The sequence below is a fragment of the Lynx canadensis genome, chromosome A3, assembly GCF_007474595.2.
Source record: "Lynx canadensis isolate LIC74 chromosome A3, mLynCan4.pri.v2, whole genome shotgun sequence".
NCBI classification, from domain to species: domain Eukaryota; kingdom Metazoa; phylum Chordata; class Mammalia; order Carnivora; family Felidae; genus Lynx; species Lynx canadensis.
The window spans coordinates 115207980-115228883 of NC_044305.1; the positions used below are offsets into that span (position 1 = coordinate 115207980).

The 20904-nt window shown below is 49.3% G+C and overlaps 1 protein-coding gene across 1 annotated transcript in view; it reads left to right on the forward strand.

The window, feature by feature from the left end:
* The window catches only part of CAPN13 (calpain 13), a 61505-nt gene that overhangs the window by 26265 nt on the left and 14336 nt on the right, over positions 1–20904 (forward strand). The window contains exons 7-17 of the mRNA XM_032592753.1: positions 992–1077; positions 4959–5033; positions 6070–6215; positions 7824–7966; positions 11877–11888; positions 14070–14269; positions 15293–15329; positions 15688–15744; positions 18867–18924; positions 19037–19095; positions 20695–20763. Coding sequence (XP_032448644.1) covers positions 992–1077; positions 4959–5033; positions 6070–6215; positions 7824–7966; positions 11877–11888; positions 14070–14269; positions 15293–15329; positions 15688–15744; positions 18867–18924; positions 19037–19095; positions 20695–20763 — 942 coding nt within the window. The remainder of the gene's footprint in view (positions 1–991; positions 1078–4958; positions 5034–6069; positions 6216–7823; positions 7967–11876; positions 11889–14069; positions 14270–15292; positions 15330–15687; positions 15745–18866; positions 18925–19036; positions 19096–20694; positions 20764–20904) is intronic.

A 20904-nucleotide genomic window follows, 5' to 3' on the forward strand; every position in this document is an offset into this window, starting at 1 on the left:
TGTAATGCTCTCAGCCGGCACCTGGCTCCCAGCCCGGCTTCACACGCGGATTTCTTTTCCATATGGTGACCCTGCACTCTGGCTTTGTCCGCCGCCTCTGACCTGGAACCACTGAGCAAGTGAGGCCCTTCTCTCACCCCTGCAGGCCTTGGCCTCCACAGACGACCTTAGCACAGATCAGTGTCATGCCTACAACAGCACCATGCTTTAATTCCCCCCACCAGGCCAAAGGCTTCTGGATCTGGGAACGTAGGTTCAAAGGGTTGCGACTGTTCCGTTGTAACTTGTCAACGATCCTGCCCTCTGGCCTCCGTGGCCTGAAGAAGCACGTGTGCTGGCCTCTGTATCTGGGAGCTGGTGACCATGAGGTGCCTGGGGAAGGAAGAGAAGTTCAGCCCGTCGAGGTGCCGGCAGAGGCCGGGTGATGGGGGCCTGGGGCAGTGCCAGGGTGCAGGTTGAGAAGAGCTATGAGGGGCTCTCCTGCCCCCCAGGCCATCCCGCTCCTGCTCGGTCTGCTGCCTCCGCATCGTCGCTCAGGACCACACCATGGAGACCCCGGCACAGCTGCCTGTGGGCCGCAGGCAGAGAAACAGCCCTGTCTGTCAAATGGAGAGACCGGTGGGGACGGGACTTGCAGGAGGCTGGGGACCCATCAGGTTGTCCCCTCTGTAGCACCACACGCTGTTGATCTGCTCTGACATCTCAGCCCACATTCCAGGAGGCACCAATACGGGATGATGAAGCTGTGCCCACCCTTTGAGGTGCTGAGCAGAGAGAGGGGCCGTTTCCTCCTCCCTCATTCCCACCTCACGCAGGCAGCAGAGACACATTGATTTTTTTTTTTCCTTTCAATTTTTTTTTTCTGGCTGCAGCCAAATGAGGTCAGAAGTTAAATTAGTCCTTGGAGGTAAAAAGCAGCTGCATTCATATCCCCTCTTTCTGCTGACTTTTGCTGGAGAGCCCTGAGAGTTTCTTTTTCTGTTCTTTGCAGATTCAGTACCGGGGGAGCTGGGAGGATCTTATCCGCCTGTGGAACCCCTGGGGCAACACGGAATGGAGAGGGCGCTGGGCAGACAGGTATGGCTTCTGAAACCCTGTCTCTACCCTTCCTGAAGACCTGGGATGCAGAGAACACCCTGCCCCCAGAGGGTGGCCTCTGTCTCCCCTGTTGTGGATCTCACTGCAGGCCTGTCCAGTTCACACCGGTGTGTGGCTGTGGGCCCAACTCATATTCCCATGATGCCATTCACCAGGCATCTATTAGACACCGAGTGTGTGCTCTCTGCACTAAGTGCACTGTGTACTGTGGGATATGTACAGACGACAAGACCCAGTATCTATCCCCCAGAAGGTTACAGTCCAGCACCGTGAACCCACATACCCAGAATGAGGGTTTGTTTGTTTGTTTGTTTGTTTGTTTGTTTGTTTTTGAGCATTGGGGAGGGAGTAGGAAAGAAGCCAAGTTCTATCAGCAGAGAGAGATGGAGAGGAGGAGCCTCATCCCATAAAAGGATCCCATGCGATTCTGATCCTGATGACACCATGAGGAAAAGACTTCATTTTGGGGGGCAGTTGGGGAGCTGAGCCAAAGATCTGGCCACCTGGGTTGTCCATCCTCCCTACTGATCTGGACTCCCACTTGATGTCTGGACTCAATCTTGCTCATAGAAGTGAATGGAGGTAAGTGTCAGATGCCCGTTGGCTATGTTGCAGGCAGCTACTCTCTTGACCTGGCTGGCCAGTGGGGACCAGCTCTGTGGCCAGTGGTTCCCTGGAGTGAAGCTAGCATTTCTCAGCTACCAAGAAGACTGATCCCTGGTCCCCACACCCTTGCCGATTAAGAATGAGATGGCCAGTGATAGGTCACTCAGTGACAGGTTACCTGCTCCCCCGGCAGCCAGCAAGGGGTGAGGGGAGGGGAGGTGGTGGGAAAGAGAGGAAGACTTGAAAGGAAATGCAAAGCATTCAGACAAACAGGTGAACAGGACCCAACGAGCAGTAAAAACCAATACAGTGAGAAGTGCTTTCTGGAAGGCAAACACAGAGTTGGCCAGTGTCCCTGTCCTGCTTATTGGCTGCCCAGAACCTGGCATGATGCCACAGGCTGGTCTGTGGCAAGGGCCACTCTGATCCTCTTTGAGCCCCAACAGCTGGCGTGTGCCAGCTCACGTGGGCACTTGGCAAACATAAGATCAATGTCCATTGGAGTGGGGGGGGCAGGCGGAAGGGAGGGAATAAGCAACATGGATTCATAGAAGGAACCTGGTGGGTCTCAGATGCCCCCTGGAGAACAGGGCTGCTGAATCCCCTCAGCAGAAGGGGGATGAACTTGCAACAGCAGGAACCACTGGAGAGCGTTGTGTTTTTATTTTACCCTCTGCTCCCCTTTCTCCTTTTATCTTGCCTTTATTCATTCCTCTTTCCCTGGGGTAGCCTCCCTCCTCCCCCAGGGTAAATCTTAACCTCTGGCCTTTGCCAGTTCTTCTCAGTCATTACCCCAAGTTGCCAATATGGCCCAGGGGTGTTGTGACTGGCAGAATCCCTGATTCCCGGTAGGCTGTTGGGGTTGGAGTGAAGGAAGGGCACACGTCAATGACACATGTGCCTTGCATAGGAGAAGAGGCAACAGATTTAACTGAGTTGATAATTTGCCCACATCCCCTATGCTAAATATCTCATGAGCAGTGAAGGCAGCAAGGGGCACCAGAGATTAAGGAAGAGAAGCTTCCCATGGGTTGGTATGTTCAGGGCAAGCTTCACAGAGTCGAACTTGAACTCAAGCAGAAAAAAAAAAGCATGACTCACCTGGGAAGAGGTCACCAGGAAGGTGGGGGGAAGTATAGACCTTGTGCTGAGCTGGGATCACTTACAGTGTGTTCTTTGGGGCGAGCAAACTGGCCTGCAGCAGCAGAACCTGGAAAAGAAATGCTGGGGGCTGGGGCCAGAGAGCCCAATGTCACCTCATAAATTTGGATTTACACCCTACGGGCATAGGATTTGTGAAGGCCCTTCGACAGGGGAGTCGTGTACAGAGCAGGGAACGGGAGCACACCTGGCCACACTAACTCTGAAGGATCACACACCGGCTGCGTTTAGGCTCACCATCTCCCACCAGAAACGGGGCCAAGTCTCCATGCAGGTGGTCGATTTCCCCCCTACTTTTTAAGGAGTGAAAATGGATAGAAGGAGCCGGATGGTCCAATCTCCGCCATAATTGAAATTTCAGACGCACACACTTAAAGGCAAACTTGCGTGAATCGATAGCATATTGATTTACACTACATTTATTTTTCCTTACACACTGCAGAAAATGAAATTATCACTTAATTATAAAATTGCCATTTTACAATAACACATCTGACTGGCTCAGCCTGAAAGCCCGAAGTCTGAGTGGTGGTCCCTGCCTTGCTTTTCCAGCACCGAGCTGACCCAGGCCCTCAGTACAAGCCACTCCTAGAGATAAATTCATTGCATGTTTGTGCCTCTGGGGCCTGTTGCTTATGCGCATGTCTCTGCCACTAGGAGGGGGCTGAGGGAGCGACAGCTGCTCCCTTCTGCCTGTGAGGGCCTCCTCCTTCACAGACCCTAGGACTAGCTTCTGGAAAACATGATCCCGATGAACTGGACAACTATATAAATTAAGCAAGCAGAGAACTGCTGCATGCCTGTTTGCCAAGGCCTGTGCCAGCCCCTGTGATCAGGTAATGGTGAGAGATGCTCATTGAGCTCCTGGAATTCGGAGTCTAGTAAGGGACAGTGAGAAATCCACAAGCACTAGAAGCATAGGGCACTAAGTCCTGAGACAGGAATGGTACAGGGTGCCGTGTGTGTCCCAAGGAGGGACACTGACTCTGGAGGTGAAGTGGGGACACCACAGGGAAACAGTCAAGGTTTCCCAGCAGAGGTACCTTTTATTTATTTATTTATTTATTTTTTCCAACGTTTATTTATTTTTGGGACAGAGAGAGACAGAGCATGAACGGGGGAGGGGCAGAGAGAGAGGGAGACACAGAATGGGAAACAGGCTCCAGGCTCTGAGCCATCAGCCCAGAGCCCGACGCGGGGCTCGAACTCACGGACCGCGAGATCGTGACCTGGCTGAAGTCGGACGCTTAACCGACTGCGCCACCCAGGCGCCCCATAGGAGGAAAGAGGAATAACATTGGGTTAAAGGACTGAAAGGAAGAAGAGTCTCCTGGGTAGAGGGAGCCTCATGGCGAAGGCCAGGGTGGGGGCAGGACAGGTATTACTAAGGAGATGAGGACAATTGTGATCTAAGGGTAGAATTCAAGTGTGGGGTGTGTGGGGAAGTAGGGAGCTGCTCAGGTAGGGCTGGAGAGGTAGGCAGAGGCCAAGGTTCTGATGTGGGAGCTTTAACTTCATCCTGAGAAGAAAAGGTATTTTAAGCAGGGAGATGGCAGAATCTGATTTCTCTTCTAGAAAGATTCTTTTTGATGGCAGAATGGAGAGGGAGGTGGGAAGTCCAAGAAGGAGATGAGGCTTCCTGAACTAGGAGGGCAGCAGGAAGGAGGGAAGTAAGTGGATAGTTTTGAGAGGGGTTTCAGAGGTGGAATCCTACATCTTTGCTCTCTGGTGATTGTTTGGATGTCAGGGGGCACAAGGGAGTGGCTTCTTGAGTTTTCACTTGAGCAATGGGAGGAGACAGAGGACTGGTGCGGTTTGGGGTAGGTTGGTTTCCAGACCACTATGGGCTCTGGTGGAGATGTGGCGTGGCCCCTAGCATGTATCCATCTAACGCTCAGGAAAGAGGATCATGCTGGGGACAATTTGGGAGCCACCAGCCTACAGAGAATGACCGAATCCTGTCACTAGGTAGAATGACCCCCTCCACCTGCACCCCCAGAATGAATGAGGGACAGGGCTTCTGCTGGGGCATGTTTTGCCGAGGTGAAATGCTTTGGGAGATCTCACCCTGTGGTCTGTCCCTGTGTGCCCAGGTCGCCAGAATGGCAGGAAACCCACCACCAATGGAGAAGACTGCTGTATGAGAATAAGGACGATGGCGAGTTTTGGTATTTTTTTTTAAAGTTACATTTTAAAACTTTAACTATTGCCCACACCCTCAATCCCTCCTCCTTTCCCTACACTTTTGTGAGACTAGAGATTAGCTTTGTAGAGACCTCTATGTAGAAGGAGACAGTTTTTTCCACCAAGACATGAAAGCTTTGGATGGGAAATTATTTGTGTGCTTTCTCTTTGTGTGAAAGGTATTTCAGTCTGGAATATCAGAAATTCCAGGAAATGTTAATGGCAAAAGGGAATACTGACACCAAACCTTTGAAATCAACAGTTTCCTGAAAACCAGGATGCCTGGTTATCATGCCTGTATCTTCTACGCCATCCCATTAGGACCTACAGTCTCACCCTGGGGTTCCAGAGTCTTCCAAAAGAGCAATTCAGTATTAATCTCCCAGCCCTGACTCTAGAGTTCTGAGTGAGACATCCGTATCCTCGCCCAGCAGCTATGCAGGACTAGATGTTTTAAAAACCCATTCTCTGCCATGTGTTCACATCTTAAAGGATAATATGGACATTTCCTGAGAGGTTTGTGGTTTACTTAATAACATATTTAAATAAAATTTAGCATGTGTGAAGAGGAGACTGGGTCTAAGTTATTAAGAAGCAGAGAGACAAATGTCAATTAGAAAGGAAAAATATTTCCAATATCTCCACTGTAATCACAGTACAAGATGGGGTTTTAGGTATTGAACCCATTTTATTCTGATTCAGCAATGAATTTGGCAAAGGAACCAAGGGAAAGGCGTTTCTTAACAGTGTATAGGACCCAGAGCGGAGAGAGACAAGAGCCATCCTTCTGGCCATGAGAGAGACATGCAGAACCCAGAAATTTTATTCTGTCCTATTGTCTCAACCCCTGGAGGGAACAGAAAGGTACTTGATAGTGAATGAGCCAGAATGAGGCCCTTGTCTTGGGTTAGGACAGTGGTAAGTCCATGGAGACTAGAATTGACAAAGGTACAGTGGGGAGATGGGAACCCCCACCCTAGGGACAAAACCAGTGAAATGATGTGTATCTGTTTATAACAGGATGTCATGTCAAGATTTCCAAGACAACTTTTCCTGCCTATACGTATGTAACCAATTTCCAGTCAGTCTAAACCATGGAAACATGCCTCCTGAAAGATGGTCCCAAATGATGTTTAAGAACCATGCAGTTCCAGGAAACACCACAGGTAGTGATGACATTGGTAATGATTCTGCCAGATGGAAGCTTCCAGCCCTAGCCCAGTCCTGGCTTCAAGTCTCAGTGGCTTTTGATTCTGGACCATCAGCCTGAACTTGAAAGGAGAGGAATCTGTCAGCCTAAAGGGACAGCTGTGTTTCTCCAAGGGAAACAGTTGCTGGGTGGGCTGGGTGGGAGAATCTCAAGTGTGCCTCCCCTGCCCTGTCATGCTCTCCCACTGTCCTACTGACTTCCACCCGCCTCCCAGAAAGACAGGCTGACCGCTCTTCAGTGGTGGGGAGCTGTGGAAACAACACTGGACAAAAGTCGAGGCCTGGGTTAAACCATCACTTTGCCCCATCCAGACATAAGGGAGAATATTCCTGTCCCATGCTGGTTGGTACATCCTGTAACAGCATACTGAGATCTCAGAGGTGGGCACCTCTGAACCCGTCTTTGGGCTCCCCTGAGGTAAATCTTAAGTGTGACCTTGGGAGGGTCACATATTCTCGCTGCACCTCCTGCTCCCCATTTGTGACACAGATGAGTGAAATAGCTCCCTCTGAACGTGAACCTGAGCGTGCTTACACATCGTCCATAGGAGAAGCTACACAAACAAGTTTTCGTATGTGTGAGTGTGAATGTGGGTGTGTTTGCACCTAGACATGAGCATTCCCTTTCCCCAGCACCTGCCTGTTGAGAATGGTTTGCTTGAATGACCCCAGGGTGCCCCTGTTTTCAACCTCAAGGATCTTCACAATTCTGGTGGTCATGGATGGACTCTAAGAAACTTCTGAGTCATACTTGGGTAGCAAATTTACTGATTCACCTTCCAGAGCCTCATCTGTCTGACTGTGGGGCCAAAGTCCCCTTCCCTGGATATAGTGCATATCAATGAACTAACCAAAATGGTACCTTGGGGCTGTTCTTAGTGATTCTTTGCAAGGGAAAGAGAGAAGGGAGCCAGTGCGTGAGCACCTGCCCTGCACTGCTAAGTACACTTGAATGCATTATGTAGTCTAGCCCTCACAGGAAGCCTCTGTGTCTCCTCATTCCCCTCTCAGAGCTTCCCAGTTGTGACCCGAACCTGCGGATGTGTATTGATTTCAGCTCTATCTTGACTTATCTTCATTCTTTCATGTATCTGAATCTAACAGTCCTCACCTTCCTTCTGTCTCCTGCCCTGGCTCCGAGGAGCATGCTTGGGTAGTGGAGTGCTATGAATTACCATCTCTCTGCCTGTTTTCCTCTGTCTCCCCTGGTGCTTGGGGATTGACATCATTTCCAGGCTCTGATGGTTATCGCCAGTGTGTAAGCTCATACATACCTGAGGATTCTGAAATTCCACTTATGATTAAAAATAGCCCTCAACTTTAAGAAACATTTTCACCCAGTGGGGAATATTCTTTCCCTTCTTGTTTTTAAGAGGAAGAGACAGAGGCTCACAAAACAAAGAAGCTTGTGCTATAAGTAGTAGTCGTGGGGCCTGGGGCCTGCCCCTTAGTCTCCAAATCCAGAGTGTCCAATACAACCCACCAGAGCTTTCTGAACCAACATGGCCCCATCTGGGAGTCATAGGAGCTGAACTGAGCTCCAGTGACTGCTCTTTCTCATGCAGAAGAACTTCTGAGGGACACGCAGTTCATCTTCTCTGTGCCAGAGAGTATGGAAGACAACAATGTCGTCATGTCCTTCAACATCATGCCGCAAAATTTAAAGGCAAAAGATGAGAAATTTCCACTCACCTTCAAGGTATTCAAGGTAAGGCAGCCTGCTTCAGGGCTTGCCCTTTCGGACATTTGTGTATTCCTTGTGCAGAGAGAGAAGCTGACTAGGCTGGGAGATTTCACTGAACTACCTCAGACATAAAACCCAAAGGGCTATAGAGTTCACCTGGTTCAACTCTAAATTTACAGGAAAACCTGAGAGGAGATCAGGCTTGACCAAGTTCACAGAGGGACACACCTCCTAACCATGTCACTTGTCAGCATTTCCTGGTATGCTGCAAGCCCAAATGTTTGTTATCCAAAAAGTAGTCTGGTCCAAGACCAGCTGTTTAACAATGCAGATTCCTGGGACCATCCAACACCTTCTGAATCTGAACTTCTATAGCTGGAGTCTGAACGTCTGCATTGTACCGAGCTCCCTGGGTGCTGCTTACGTGCATGAAAGTTTGAGAATCATTGGCTAAACTTTGGGAGGAGTTTAAAGGAAAAAATAAATCCTGGATGTAAAACCAGGAGGTATGTTTTTCTCTTGTATTTAGACCAAAATCCAGTCTCAGTGGTTGGCTTGCAAATATATGCTTGGCCACTCATCCAAAGCCAGGTTTTTCTCTCTACCTGGCCTCCCCTCCTCACACCCATGGCCCTCCCAACCAGCTTTGCAGCTCCTGAGGGGTCATCCTTCCACCCACCAGCCTGCACCCATCCCACTGGGAGGAGCTAATCGGAGAATTCTTTTTTTTTTTTTGAGACTACTTAAAAGTGTTACTAAAGAAAATCTGATACCTCTGCTCCCACCTCCTTTACCAAATAATTTTAATTTTTAATGTTTATTTATTTTTGAGAAGGAGAGCACAAGCAGGGGAGGGGCAGAGAGAGGGAGACACAGAATCCGAAGCAGATTCCAGGTTCTGAGCTGTCAGCGCACACCCTGAGGTAGGGCCCAAATGTACAAACTGTGAGATCATGACCTGAGCCGAAGTCGGTCGCTTAACGGACTGAACCACCCAGGTGCCCCACCAAATTAATGCATCCCAAAGATAAAGTGTATGGTTCTTAAATCATATGCTCCACACCCTCTATGGACTGACTTGGATAACTATGGTACCGCACCCATCAAATGCTAGGATCCCTTGTCCTTATAGTGGAGCTGAAGGAAATGAGGCCCAGCAAGGTGAAGTGATATGGTCAGAGTTAATGGCAGAGCTGGGGATTGGGCACCAGATGTCCTCCAAGCCCCTGTGGCTGGGGCTCTGATTATAGCATCCCTAGGAATAATCTTCATTCCTGTTCACTGAGACTAAGGCAACAGTCAGAACCATGGGTCAACTCATGTATGACAGGCAGGGCTCCTGGGTACTCTGCTCATGCTGGAGCAGTCCTGAGTCCTGGCTGCAGTTCACTCCAATGAGAAGACTTCACGGTGGTAGTGTACTTCAGCATGTTCACACTTATCGCTTCAAACACTACTTCTATAGATATGAAAGCCAAAGCTGAGAGAGCAAGAGTGACCTTCCCAAGGTCCAGCTAGAAGGAAAGGTACTTGATACCAGAGCTCCTGGTCCCCGGTCGGGGTCTCTCAGCAAGGCGGAGGCACTTGCTTTCCTGGTGATGCTCCCAGCTCGAAAGAAAACAGTGATTCTGGCTCTAGAAGGAGGAGAGCCCTTTGGGTTCTGTTCTGAGCCCATTTCTGCTTCCCAGTTGCATGAAATCAATGGAAAAGAAATTGTTGGGGTTTGGCACAGTACTTCTGAGGTGCCTGAAACCTGTTGAGGCTGGAAAAGAACATCTAAGGATGCAGTAGTGGACAATTGTCATCTTTCTCACCACCAGACACCTGAACGCTCTCTTCCACTTGGTAGAAGGCAGGGCCTAATTTCCCACTGTGGCAACCAAAGAGACCAAATACTCTCTCTCCCCAGCCCCTGGCTGCAAATGGGGTAGGTGTGTGAGCCAGACTTGTCCAATTAGATGCTCCTCTCATGCCTGCCCACCCCCCGTTTTGGTCACTCTGGGTTTGGACTCTTGAGGAAGTCATTAAAAGTGGTAGAACCAGCTGAGGGATTATGTACAGCAAATCCTGGGGCCCGGCAGCAGCAGTGTAGGCAGATCCTGGGCTGGTGTCCAGCTGCATAGCCGTCTCCCCTCCTTCCCACCCACTTTCTCAGCTGCATCCTCTAGACTTCCCATAAATGGCTTTCTGCTTACCCCACGCTGATTGGTATCTCTTGCTTCCAGCCAAGAATCCCAAATGATTCAGGTGCCTTCTGAGAGGATTCTCATCCTCAGAGTACCCCCAACTCTTATTTCTGGGAAGAACAAAGGAAAGGGGCTGGGAAGGAATGGAGGCATCTGGTCTACTCAGCCAGGATTTAATAGTTTAATAGTTCAGGGCACCAAACAGGACTGCACCCCTCTTCTGATAAGAGACAGGAGCCCACAGAGGGAAAGAGGGCTGCCCCAGTGCACAACTGGGGATGCTGTTCACATTGCCACCTGTGAGTCTGGTGCCCCAGAGCTGGACATCATAGCAGCCTTGTGTTAACCAGTTTGCCCAAAGTCTTTACAGTTCAGGAGCCCTGGAAAGATCATAATCCTATCTGTTTTTAAACACTGCTGAGCCCATTTATCTACTGAGATAAATATCTACTGAGATTAAATACAGAGATGCATTTCTCAGCTGTACACTTTGCTAAAAAGGAACTCAAACCTGAGGTCTCTTCAGGCTCCCAGGAGGTCCCAATGGATCTTGCAGGATCCTGATTGAGCTGAACACCAGAGAACCATCTAGTCTTTGGCAGCTCAAGAGACACTTGGGTTCCTTTCACAGTTTGGCTGAGAAACAGGCTGTGTGCATGCCAGCAAGTAGACCTCCAGAAGTCTGCCGGGCTCTGATGGTGTTTGCGGGCAGTGCTGCTTGCACGACTAATGTATACGGCCCTCCCACCCTAGCATGGTCCCATGACTCCCAACTCCTACGGAAGCACTGCTCTGCCTTGCATCAGAACAAACATGGGTGGTATGCAAACAGAAGACAGGACAGAGAAAAAGGACAAGGGTGGACAAGTCATCTTCACCCCAAAGCTGCTCTCCCAGGCTGGGAGCTTCCAGCTCATTCTTGGGCTCCAGAAAAGTCTGCCTGGGAAAATCAGGTGGTCTGTACACATGGTTGTGTGTGTTGGGGTGGGTGGTGTTAGGCAGGATCAGCAGAGGAAAAGAACTGAAACCCACACCAACTGCAGAAGACACTGCCGGGTGGTGGGTCTTAATGACCAAGGAAGCAAAGCAGCTTGCTTTATTCCCTTCTCTGCCACTTAGACTGCTGGAACTATTTCCACATCCATAAAACAGGGTCTCAGTATCTGCTTTCAGGGTCACCGTGACAATCCAACACATTACACAGAAGCATCTTGCAGATGGCAGAGTGGCTTAAAAATAGGGCTGTGTCCTCAGTGCAATATTCAGTTTAAGATTAAAACTAGGTATTTCCCAATTCAGATGCACACAGACATTCCTTACAAACACCGGGGACCTAGAACAAATTCCCACCATATCTTTCAGTGGTATGATGAAATAAAAGAAGTTTCTTCACATTGGAACTCCTGATGTTGAGAAACTGACATCTGATCTAGGTTCTGTCTTACCTCCAACCCTGTTAACATCTCTCTCTTCCCTTCTCTTTTATCATCATTGCTGTGAAGAGTAACCACACCTGGCTGAGCTGAGTTTCCTTCCCCCTTACCCCCCTACAACCTACAGTGGGTCAGGTTTTCTTTCACATCTCTGCACAGGGGATGAGTAATTGTCTCATCCCCTGGGGGGTGCAGGGAACAGGCTGGCTGCCCAGGAAGAAGGAATGCAGGGTCCGGAGCTGGGCTGTTGGGATCTGCTTGCCCCTGAGTTTTGGTTTAGGTCCCTGAACCTGCCTTTCTTTCTCTTCCCCACAGGTCGACCTTCAGGTACGGTTCAGCCCCTTCTCCTGCCTCTGTTGCTGTGCATCGGTAAAGCATTATGCCTCTTCCAACACCATAACTTTGGCACATCTCTTGTTGTTTCGTGGCTGCAAATTTATTCTTGTTATGTCCTGTGACGGATGCAAGCTTAGAATCTCTGAACAGGTCAACAGTGCAGGACGTGTGTTTGCTGTCCTGTTCTGGGGGTTGGACCCCTTGAGTTGCTCTCTGGTTTGACATCTAAGAGGGTCTGGAACCACAAAACTATCCTCAAGCATTTGGCCTCCAATAGATAACACTGATGGAGCCCTTTCTTTCCCACTTAAGAAAAGAAGCAGAGCTAGTGGCATCTTAGAGGGACTTTAGCCTCATGTTCTTCGTCACCCCTAGATCCACCACAAACAGGATACACACTCTGCAAATGCACCTTCAGGGCATATCTAGCTTATCTTACAACCAAATTTGCTCCCTCTCCTAAGCAGGCCCCGCATTGTTGCAGGATGAGTGAAGAGTAAGGATGGAGAAGGACAGATGGAGTTACAGGCACTCAGACTCCTTAAATGGATGTGGGGTCTGTGGGGCTGTTGCTGCCAGGGCATGTGTGGGACCAAGGATGGAAGGGAGGGAGCAAGATGAAGTCACAGCCAACAGGTAGTCCCTGTAGCATGCTGGTGGGTCCAGGGAAGCTCCTCCGGGCCTTCCAGGGGTGCCCCAATAGGTAGAGAGAGGTCAGGACAGGGCATCTTCAAGCAGGGGATACTCAGAAGCCCAGGCAGAAAGCAGGCAGCAAGGAGGCCCCTGATACCAGTGGCCTAGCCACAGAGTTGAATTTAGGATCTGATTTGGTTTTGGGCACCCTGGTCATGGAAGCGGAGTTTCTTGAAGGGTTTCAAAGGGAGGCACTCGGGTACAAGGAACAGATCAGTGTTTTAATTCCCAGAGCTGGAGAAAGGAGTGGGGACTCGGCCCAGGAAAAGGTACAAGACCCATCCCTGGAACTACAGGGTCAGGTCTTTGTGCAACTAGGCCTGTGTTAATTCGATGCTGGTCCTCTGAGCACTAGACCACCATGCCATCTACTTATGCTTCTTGCTGCCACTGAGCGAGTCTGCTCTGAAAGATAGGGAGCCTGGAAAAGGCTGCAAGAGTCCAGTGGAGGGAGGCGAGCAGGGAAGCAGGGAAATTCTGGACTGCAAGAGGTACACACACTTCTGTGCACACTCATGGATGTGTGCACACACACACATACACACACACACACCCAGAGCCACAGGGCAGTGCTGACTTTTTGGAGTAGAATGGTTCTCATCATTGCTTTGCCACAAGGCTCAAGCAAATGAGGTTCCAAACCCACTGGATCACTGTTAGTATCAGCAAAGTCACTTTGGAGGTTCCACCCAGCCCTTTCTGCCCACCCGGGACAGTGACCTATCTCCCGTCTCATCTCCTAGCTCAGCCCTGTCTCCACCTCCTGAAAAGAAACTCTCCCTTTCTCCCTGTTTTTCCCCAAGGCAGAGCTCACAAATAATCATTTCACGCTGCATAACCATTTTAGATGGAACCCCCATGCTCGACTGTATTGGGGAAAATTTATTTAGTAAGGGGTTTTTATTATGTAGTATGTATGTGACATCTGGTAATGGGAACTGCATTATATTTATTGTCTTATCTCTAAGAAAATATTGAAATAAAGGAAAATGATCAGGACCTATTATTCTCCAATGAGAAGAAATTCCAGGGCTCTGCTGGGAAGATGAAATGGAGGGAATAAAGGAGTCCAACTCTGCTGTGCTATATACAGTCCAAAGCATCCTGGGGAAGGTTCAGGAGGGAAGGGGCTTCTGGCGCTCCAAAAGTCATTCAGTGTTGGAACAACTTCACTAGTTTCCATGAAAGTCTTTATATATGAGCAGAGACATAAACCCCAAAACCCAGGCTACTGTGGGATTTAATGAGGTGAAACCATGTGCCGTACTTTTTTTTTACACTGGTTGTGGTGTCAGTGTTTCTATTAAATGACAGTCTGAACTCTGTGGCATTTTGAAAGTCCAGGTAAGCACTGTCACCCTTTTCGGAGCCTGTAATGCTGTTTTGGTGAATGATGTGGGGTCTGGAAGGGGCGGGCTCTCCTGGGGGCTGGGTGCATGCACACAAGGGGCTTTCTGACCATCTTCATGTTTCCTCCAGTTCCAGCCCTTCTGGAAGAGGTTGCCACCCACCTTCTTTTCTCAATTCAGAAATGCTGTCAAGGGCATAGTTTCTAAAACCAAGTGCAACCTCACAAAGTACTTCAGTCTGAGCCCTGGGACCTACGTGGTGGTCATCGCCACATACAGAGAAGTTGAGTTTTTGCTCCGGATCTTCCTGAAAATGCCAGATGGCGACAGGTACAGAAACTCTGGGTTTCAAACTGTTTTATTTCACTTAAATTTATAAGAACACATTGTGTCATCCTGTGCAGCATGTACTGCATCAGGGGACATGGGGGGCTCATTTGCAAGAAGCCCACCACAAAGGGTGGCAAGAGAATCTCTACCAATAAGTAGACTATTGAGCAGGATGTGGCCATTGCTCAGTGGGAGTGCAGAGTCACATGGGAAGACAGAGTAAGGGGACCCACGTCTGGCAAGAGGGATTGAGGAAGGCTTCTTAGAGAAAATGGCATTTCAGCTGTCCCTTGATGGAAACATAATCTAATGTTTAAAGGAAAAGGTAGTGCAGGTTGAAGAAAACAGCATGACCAGAATCAGGGAAGTGGGTGAGCATAGAGCCTATTGAAATAGAAGTGATGTCAGCCATATGCACAGGAAGGTGGTACATGGCATGGCTGGCAGTTGTATGAAATGTGACCAGAAGGTGGGGTACATCAGGGAGACAGTGAAATATGGGCCTGAAAGACAGAGCCCAATCATGGAGAGTCTTCATTGCTAAGTCAGTGGTCAAGACTGGGATCAGCAAATACATATCCCTGCTGGGCATCTTACCCCCTGTTGGACCTGAGGCAGACATTACTCTCATCATGGCCTTCTTTACAATTGAGCTTGGATGAGGCCTCGGTCCAGTATGCCAGATAGCCACTGTGCCACCAGAGTTGGAACATAAGACAAAACTTATCTGCCATCTTGGCAATGGGGGTCACTGTGCATGTGTACTTGGTTGTGAAAAGGAACCATTTGCTAAATAATTTGAAGACCAGACGATGTCCAATCAAAAGACTAGATACGTGGTTATGATGTTTATCTGTCTGCTGACTGTCATGGCTGCCCACTTCACGACCTGCTGTGCTGAAGTCTCTCCACTCAGATCCTTGGTATAAATGTCCAGTGCCACCTAAGGTGTCCTCCATATTCAAGCCTCCTTTAAATTGTGAGTTTTTCATCCTTTGTCACACTGTTTCCCTGGTTTTCTAGGAACCCAAGCAGCAATTTCAGCCTTACAACACTAAAGGTAGGTATGTGGAAAGGTTTGATTGGCAAGCTTCCTTGACCACATCCCATGCCCAAGAACTTCTGTCTCCTTTCTTACCTTAAAGCACTGACCAGTGAGAAGAGACACCATCATCATGGGCCAATGATGGCTCAAAGGGGCAGAGCAGAGGGGAAAGACCAAGCCTCCAGTGTCAGGCTGGAACCAATCCTCTTCCACAAACTCCAGTGTTCCATTCCCCTACAAATTTTATTCGATTGCTAGATGAAGCCTCTGTCTCAGATCCAGGTGTGGGGAGTGGTTCTTGTGCCTTCACTATCCAAGACAGGTAGTCTCCTTCCACAGAAATTTGATGTTGACTATTTTCCCTTTGATCCAGGCAAGCCTTCTGGAAAATGGCTCCCAAGGAAGCATCTTCCACAAATACGCTCACCAGGTACAGTCCTTAGCATGGGATGAGTGATGGTGGGACTAGAGGAAAGGAAACTTATCCCAGGCCCTTATCAGGATACAGAGAAGAAAAGTGATGTAGTTGGTCATTTTATCAGTCTCTCTCCCTGGATATCTCCAGAACTAATAGGGCTACCAAACCAGAACTAGGAGACATCTGGGAGGGGTGTACAGCTTGGTAAGGATGGGGCTAATTATGGGGTGAGGTTAAATCTTTAAACAAGCAATTGGCAATACCCCCTGAAATCTTTCCTTCTCCTGATCTTCACCCCCTCCAGCTTGACATTATTCCTCACAGGAGCTAGCCAGCTTCATTGAAGGCACCAATGATATTTTTCCTGCCAAGCCACCTAGGTGCACAGAGGTTTTTCTTAATGGTTTAATAAACCGTTATAAAGAACTCCTTGACTTGCCAGGATAAAAACATCTGCCAAGGGCTCTGCACAATGGGCCTTTTGCCATTAATAGTCATGTTGGTTTGGGAAGTGCAAAGTGATGGATAGATATGATCATGTGTCCCATGTCGGCCTTGGGCCAGGCAGAGGCCAAGGACAGGAAGGATGCCAGGCATTCAGAGGGCTAATGGGGTAACTAGGAGGCTGCTGAGAGGGACATTATTCAGGCAGCCTGGGCCCAGAGGGAAAAACAAGGAGAAATGAAGAATGTGGCTGTCATGAGGGGAAAGTGTTACGAGGAGCCGCTCAATATGGAACTCCTTAAAATCAATATGGGCCCAGGATTCAGGTCCACATCTGGCTGATTTAGAAGGCACTTCACTTGATGCAAGACAAAGTCTTCCCAGATGATAATCCCCAGTCTGTGAGCTCCCAGAGGAAGGGATGGCACCATATGCATTCTTTGTCCCCAATACCTATCACTGTCCCTGGCACAGAGAAGGTGCTCTGTCAATCTACATTGAATTAAGACAGATTAGCTTCTCCAGAGCAGATGTCCAAACTAAGGTTATTGCCCCAAGGCAACAAACAGGACCTAATTAGGAGAACTGAGACCAAGCTTCTTTCAGGGGCAGATGGCAAAATCCTCAACATGGTTCATGCACCTGCACATCTGAAATAAAAAATATAATTTGTCATATGACAAATGGTACAGGTTCCCTAATCAGGGTTTTTCCAAATAACAACCAAATGTCTCCTCATAGAGGATAACTGGTAGCCCATATGGGGCCTCTGTAGGAATTAAAGTAAAAGACACACACAGCTCTGTGCCAAGGTGTATAGCTCAGAAGTGAAACAGACTGGACTACAGCCCCTTTTCATCTCTTGGCTGGGCACCCTTGAACAGGCCAGCCTGGCATCATTCTGCACAGCCTGTAAGCAATCCTCAGAGGCTGTAGCCTCAAATGAAAGTTGAAAGCAAAATGTTTGTCCATGCACTCCCCGAGTCCTCTCTCCTGATCTCTTTCTATCTGTTTAGTTTCAAGCGAACACAGTGACTTCCTACCACTGCTACCACTACCATGATCTACCTTCATCAACCATGATAGTGGTGATGGTACTGTAACCCAAGTCTGCCTGCCAGAAAGTAAGGACCTCTCAGCCTCTGAGTTAGGTCATGTCCATCTATCCACCATTTATTCAGTTGGCAAACATATACAAAATACCTAGGACATTCTAAGCACCACACAAAGTTTTGGCATCAGCTCCTCAGGAATCCTACATCGAAGTGGTGGAGGAAAATGTGCAATTGTTTTGGAATTTGCTTAAGGCAGCCTTCATCTCTATTCCTCATCTCCTCAAACATTTTGGTGGTTCTTGGGTGCAGGGTCCAAATCACAAGCTGTCCTAGGATAGAGGGACGTGCAGTAGGAAGGAGACATCATCCATGTCCCAAAGCTACTTACATTCTAGTTGGTAACTTACATTCCATGTAATGGTAAGTGTTCCTTACCAACTGGTCTGCAAGTTGCATGCCATGATTCTTTTGAGGAAAGAACTCTGTTGCTAGTGGGCACACAATGCTGACTTTGCTGACATAACCCAGTCAATGAGATGTTGGAGGGATAACTGAGAGCCAGTTTCAAACACTGTTAGGGTGTTTTTCTTGGGGGCATTATGAGGGATTCTCCCATGAGGACAGGCCGTGGGACTGCTTTTGCTTTCAGTTGAGTGGTGAGGCCATCTCTGGGGACAGCATGCCTGTCATCTACAGGGTGCTGATTCTCAGAAGAACCCAATGAGACACTTTCCTCCACCTGACCCAGTACCACTCTGCAAAGCCACCAGCTGAGGGACCTCACTCCGGCTCCCTCCCCCATGTAAAGCTTTCCCAGGGTGCTGATGTGATGTGACATCACCCCCTCAGCTTTTACCAGCCTACGCGTAAGAAATAGCCATGCACAGCACGGCTCTGCTTCTCTATAGAATCATCATGGAAGACACCGCCCATAAAGCTGCTCAATGTCCCTAGGAGAAAATCGAATGCAGTTAACAACTTCAGAAGTTCCGGCTGGGAAAAGTTTCTCTCCCCTCAGCCTCCACTGCTTCCCGTTTTTAATCCAAGGAAAACCATGTCTTCCTTTTTGCTTCAGTAGCTAGGAAAACTAATGCTAAGTAATGTGCTCAATTAGAGCGGCTTGTCTTAGCCTAGATTTCTGGCACTTTCATCTCTTCTTACCACACACACACACACACACACACACACACACACACACACACTCTCACATTCACGCTTATGCTTACACGGTAGTCATATTTTCTCTCTATCCCTTCCTGGAGGCAGATGGGGAAACACACCTTCAGGGCTGAGTTGATTCATTCAACAATACCCCTCCTGAGGGGCTCCTAAGTGCCAGGTAAGGCAGAAAGGAAGGAACCATTGCTGTCCGGCCCCATAATAAATGAAGAGATAAATGCAAGGTGACCCACACATGGTACCCAACGTTAGGAGTGATGAGCACTACAGATGTTCAGGGGAGGGGTATCACCATGGCCTGGAGCGATCAAGAAAGGCTTCATGGCAGAGGTAGGTGGGCACTGGGTGGGAAGCAAGGGCTTAGAAATCTGAGTGCTTTTCCAGAATAAGGCAGGTAATGCCCCTCAGCTCCTGAGCATGGATGGGACTCCTGTATTCCTCTCTTGTTTGGATCAGGGGCTGGACATTGATGCAACCCAGCTTCAGAGCCTTCTCAACCAAGAGCTCCTGATAGGTAAGGTCAGACCCACAGGATTGCTGGCCCCAACCTCATGCCCACTGCTGAGCCAGTCTGGTGTCACTCCCCACCCCCGACGTTTCCATCCTTCCTGTTCTCTGCCCCCCAGGAACTCCCGGGGACACCTTCTCTTTGGATGAGTGCCGGAGCATCGTGGCCCTGATGGATGTATCCTTTGCAGCTCCCCACACCCCGGCTCCTCTTGCAACTTTAAGAGCCCATCTGCTCTGCGGGCTTCCCCAGGGGTCTAATTCAGATGTTAGGAACCTTTTTACTTTCAGTGTTTTCTCTTCTTTGGTTCTAAGGGCTCACCAGAGAGTCTGGGCTTCTGTGGATTCTATACCAAAGCACTGACTCTCCAGAACAAGCATAGCAACCATGACAGTAGTTACCATCTATCAAGTGTCTATGGCACACCAAGAACAGTACTGGTATATGGACTTTTCCTTGTGGTTCTTGCAAAAAGCCCCCATGATATAAGAAGTAAAGAGAAGGAATTCAAAGAGGTTAAGTAATTTGTTAAGTAATCACACAGCCAGTCAGAATTTGTGCCTGTGTTTGAAGAGTTTTCAGCCTCCGGAATCTGTGTCCTAACATCATTCTACACTGCCTCCCTGTAACACCAAGGGGGCTATTTTCCTTCCGCCCTTCCCCTTGCCACTGGTCAAGTCTTCATTAAGTTCCTTATTCACCAAGTCCCCATTAAGTGAAGATAGCAACCCCTGAAACTTGGAGAAAATGCCTTGATCTACACAGCAGCCATACCCCTTGATTGCTACCAGACTGCAGCTGAAGCTGTGGAAGCTGGGGCTAGAGCACTCCAGAGACGTGCCCGGTTTCCAGGGACACCAGTGGCCAGACTAGGAATTAAACCCAGGTCTCCTGACTCCTGTCCTGACTTCTCCCTCCGATGAGCTATTTCTCCCCTGCTGCCCCATCCAGGCAGGAGAGACTAGCCCCCCATGGGCATGCCCCCCAGCTGCTGCTCTGAGGCTCATCCCTCTGTGTACATGGCCTCCCTGGAGTGAGGCCGACCCCCACTTCTTCACTGTTAACAAGGCCCGATTGGGAATGGGAGGCCGGCCATTGTCGAACAAGAGGGCCTCTTGATGAAGTCATAAATCAGGCCCTGTCTCTGCTGGCTGTGGTTTGGAATCACTGGGAGACACTGCCCAAACCTTCACTGATTAATGAAAGTGGCCCACGGCACCCCACAGCCTGGGGCCGGTGGCCCTGGGGGAGGTTGGGTCTGCCAAACCCCTGCAAAACAGACAGGTCTGTTCTGCCCTTCCTCCCACCACCCCCCGCTCCCCTGCAGCAACTCAGAGTCAGATTCTTTTCCTCGCATTAGCTCTCATTAAACCCATCTTACGGGGTGACCAGGCCTGGCTCTAATGCCATTTGTGTCTACGCGCACTTGCCTTTCGTGCTGCTGCAGGCGTTGCAATGACCCCTCATGCTCCTTCCCACTCCCCCCTGCCAGGGGCCCCACCCCTCCCGGTACAGGCTGTGTTCAGGGCTTTCTCTTCCCCTGGATGCAAGTGATATTGACCTCCTTTCCTCAGGGCTTCTTTCTCCCTCTGATTGTCCATTTTCCTTTGTAAATTAAAGCTAAGCCAGGTCCCTTTCAGACACAGTGGGAGCCGGCTGCTGTGGGGCCATGTCCAGGTGACACTGGACTGGTTGATGGATAGAATGGCTCCCGGCTCTGTCGGCAGGGCCTCTGCTCCCTGCATGCTGCATGGTTAACTCTTAACTCCCCACCAGCTCAAAGCGAATGGGAGGCTTGAGCAAGAGGAGTTTTCAAGGCTGTGGAGCCGTCTTGTCCAGTGCCAGGTACCGGCAATGTTCTCTTTTTGTCCAGTTTAGCAAATATCTGCTGGATGCCTGACCCCCACAGGGTTGAGGAGCATGAAAGAGGAGGAACTCACCAGGCCTGCCCTCAAGAAGGGTCACATTTCAGGGAGACATACACGC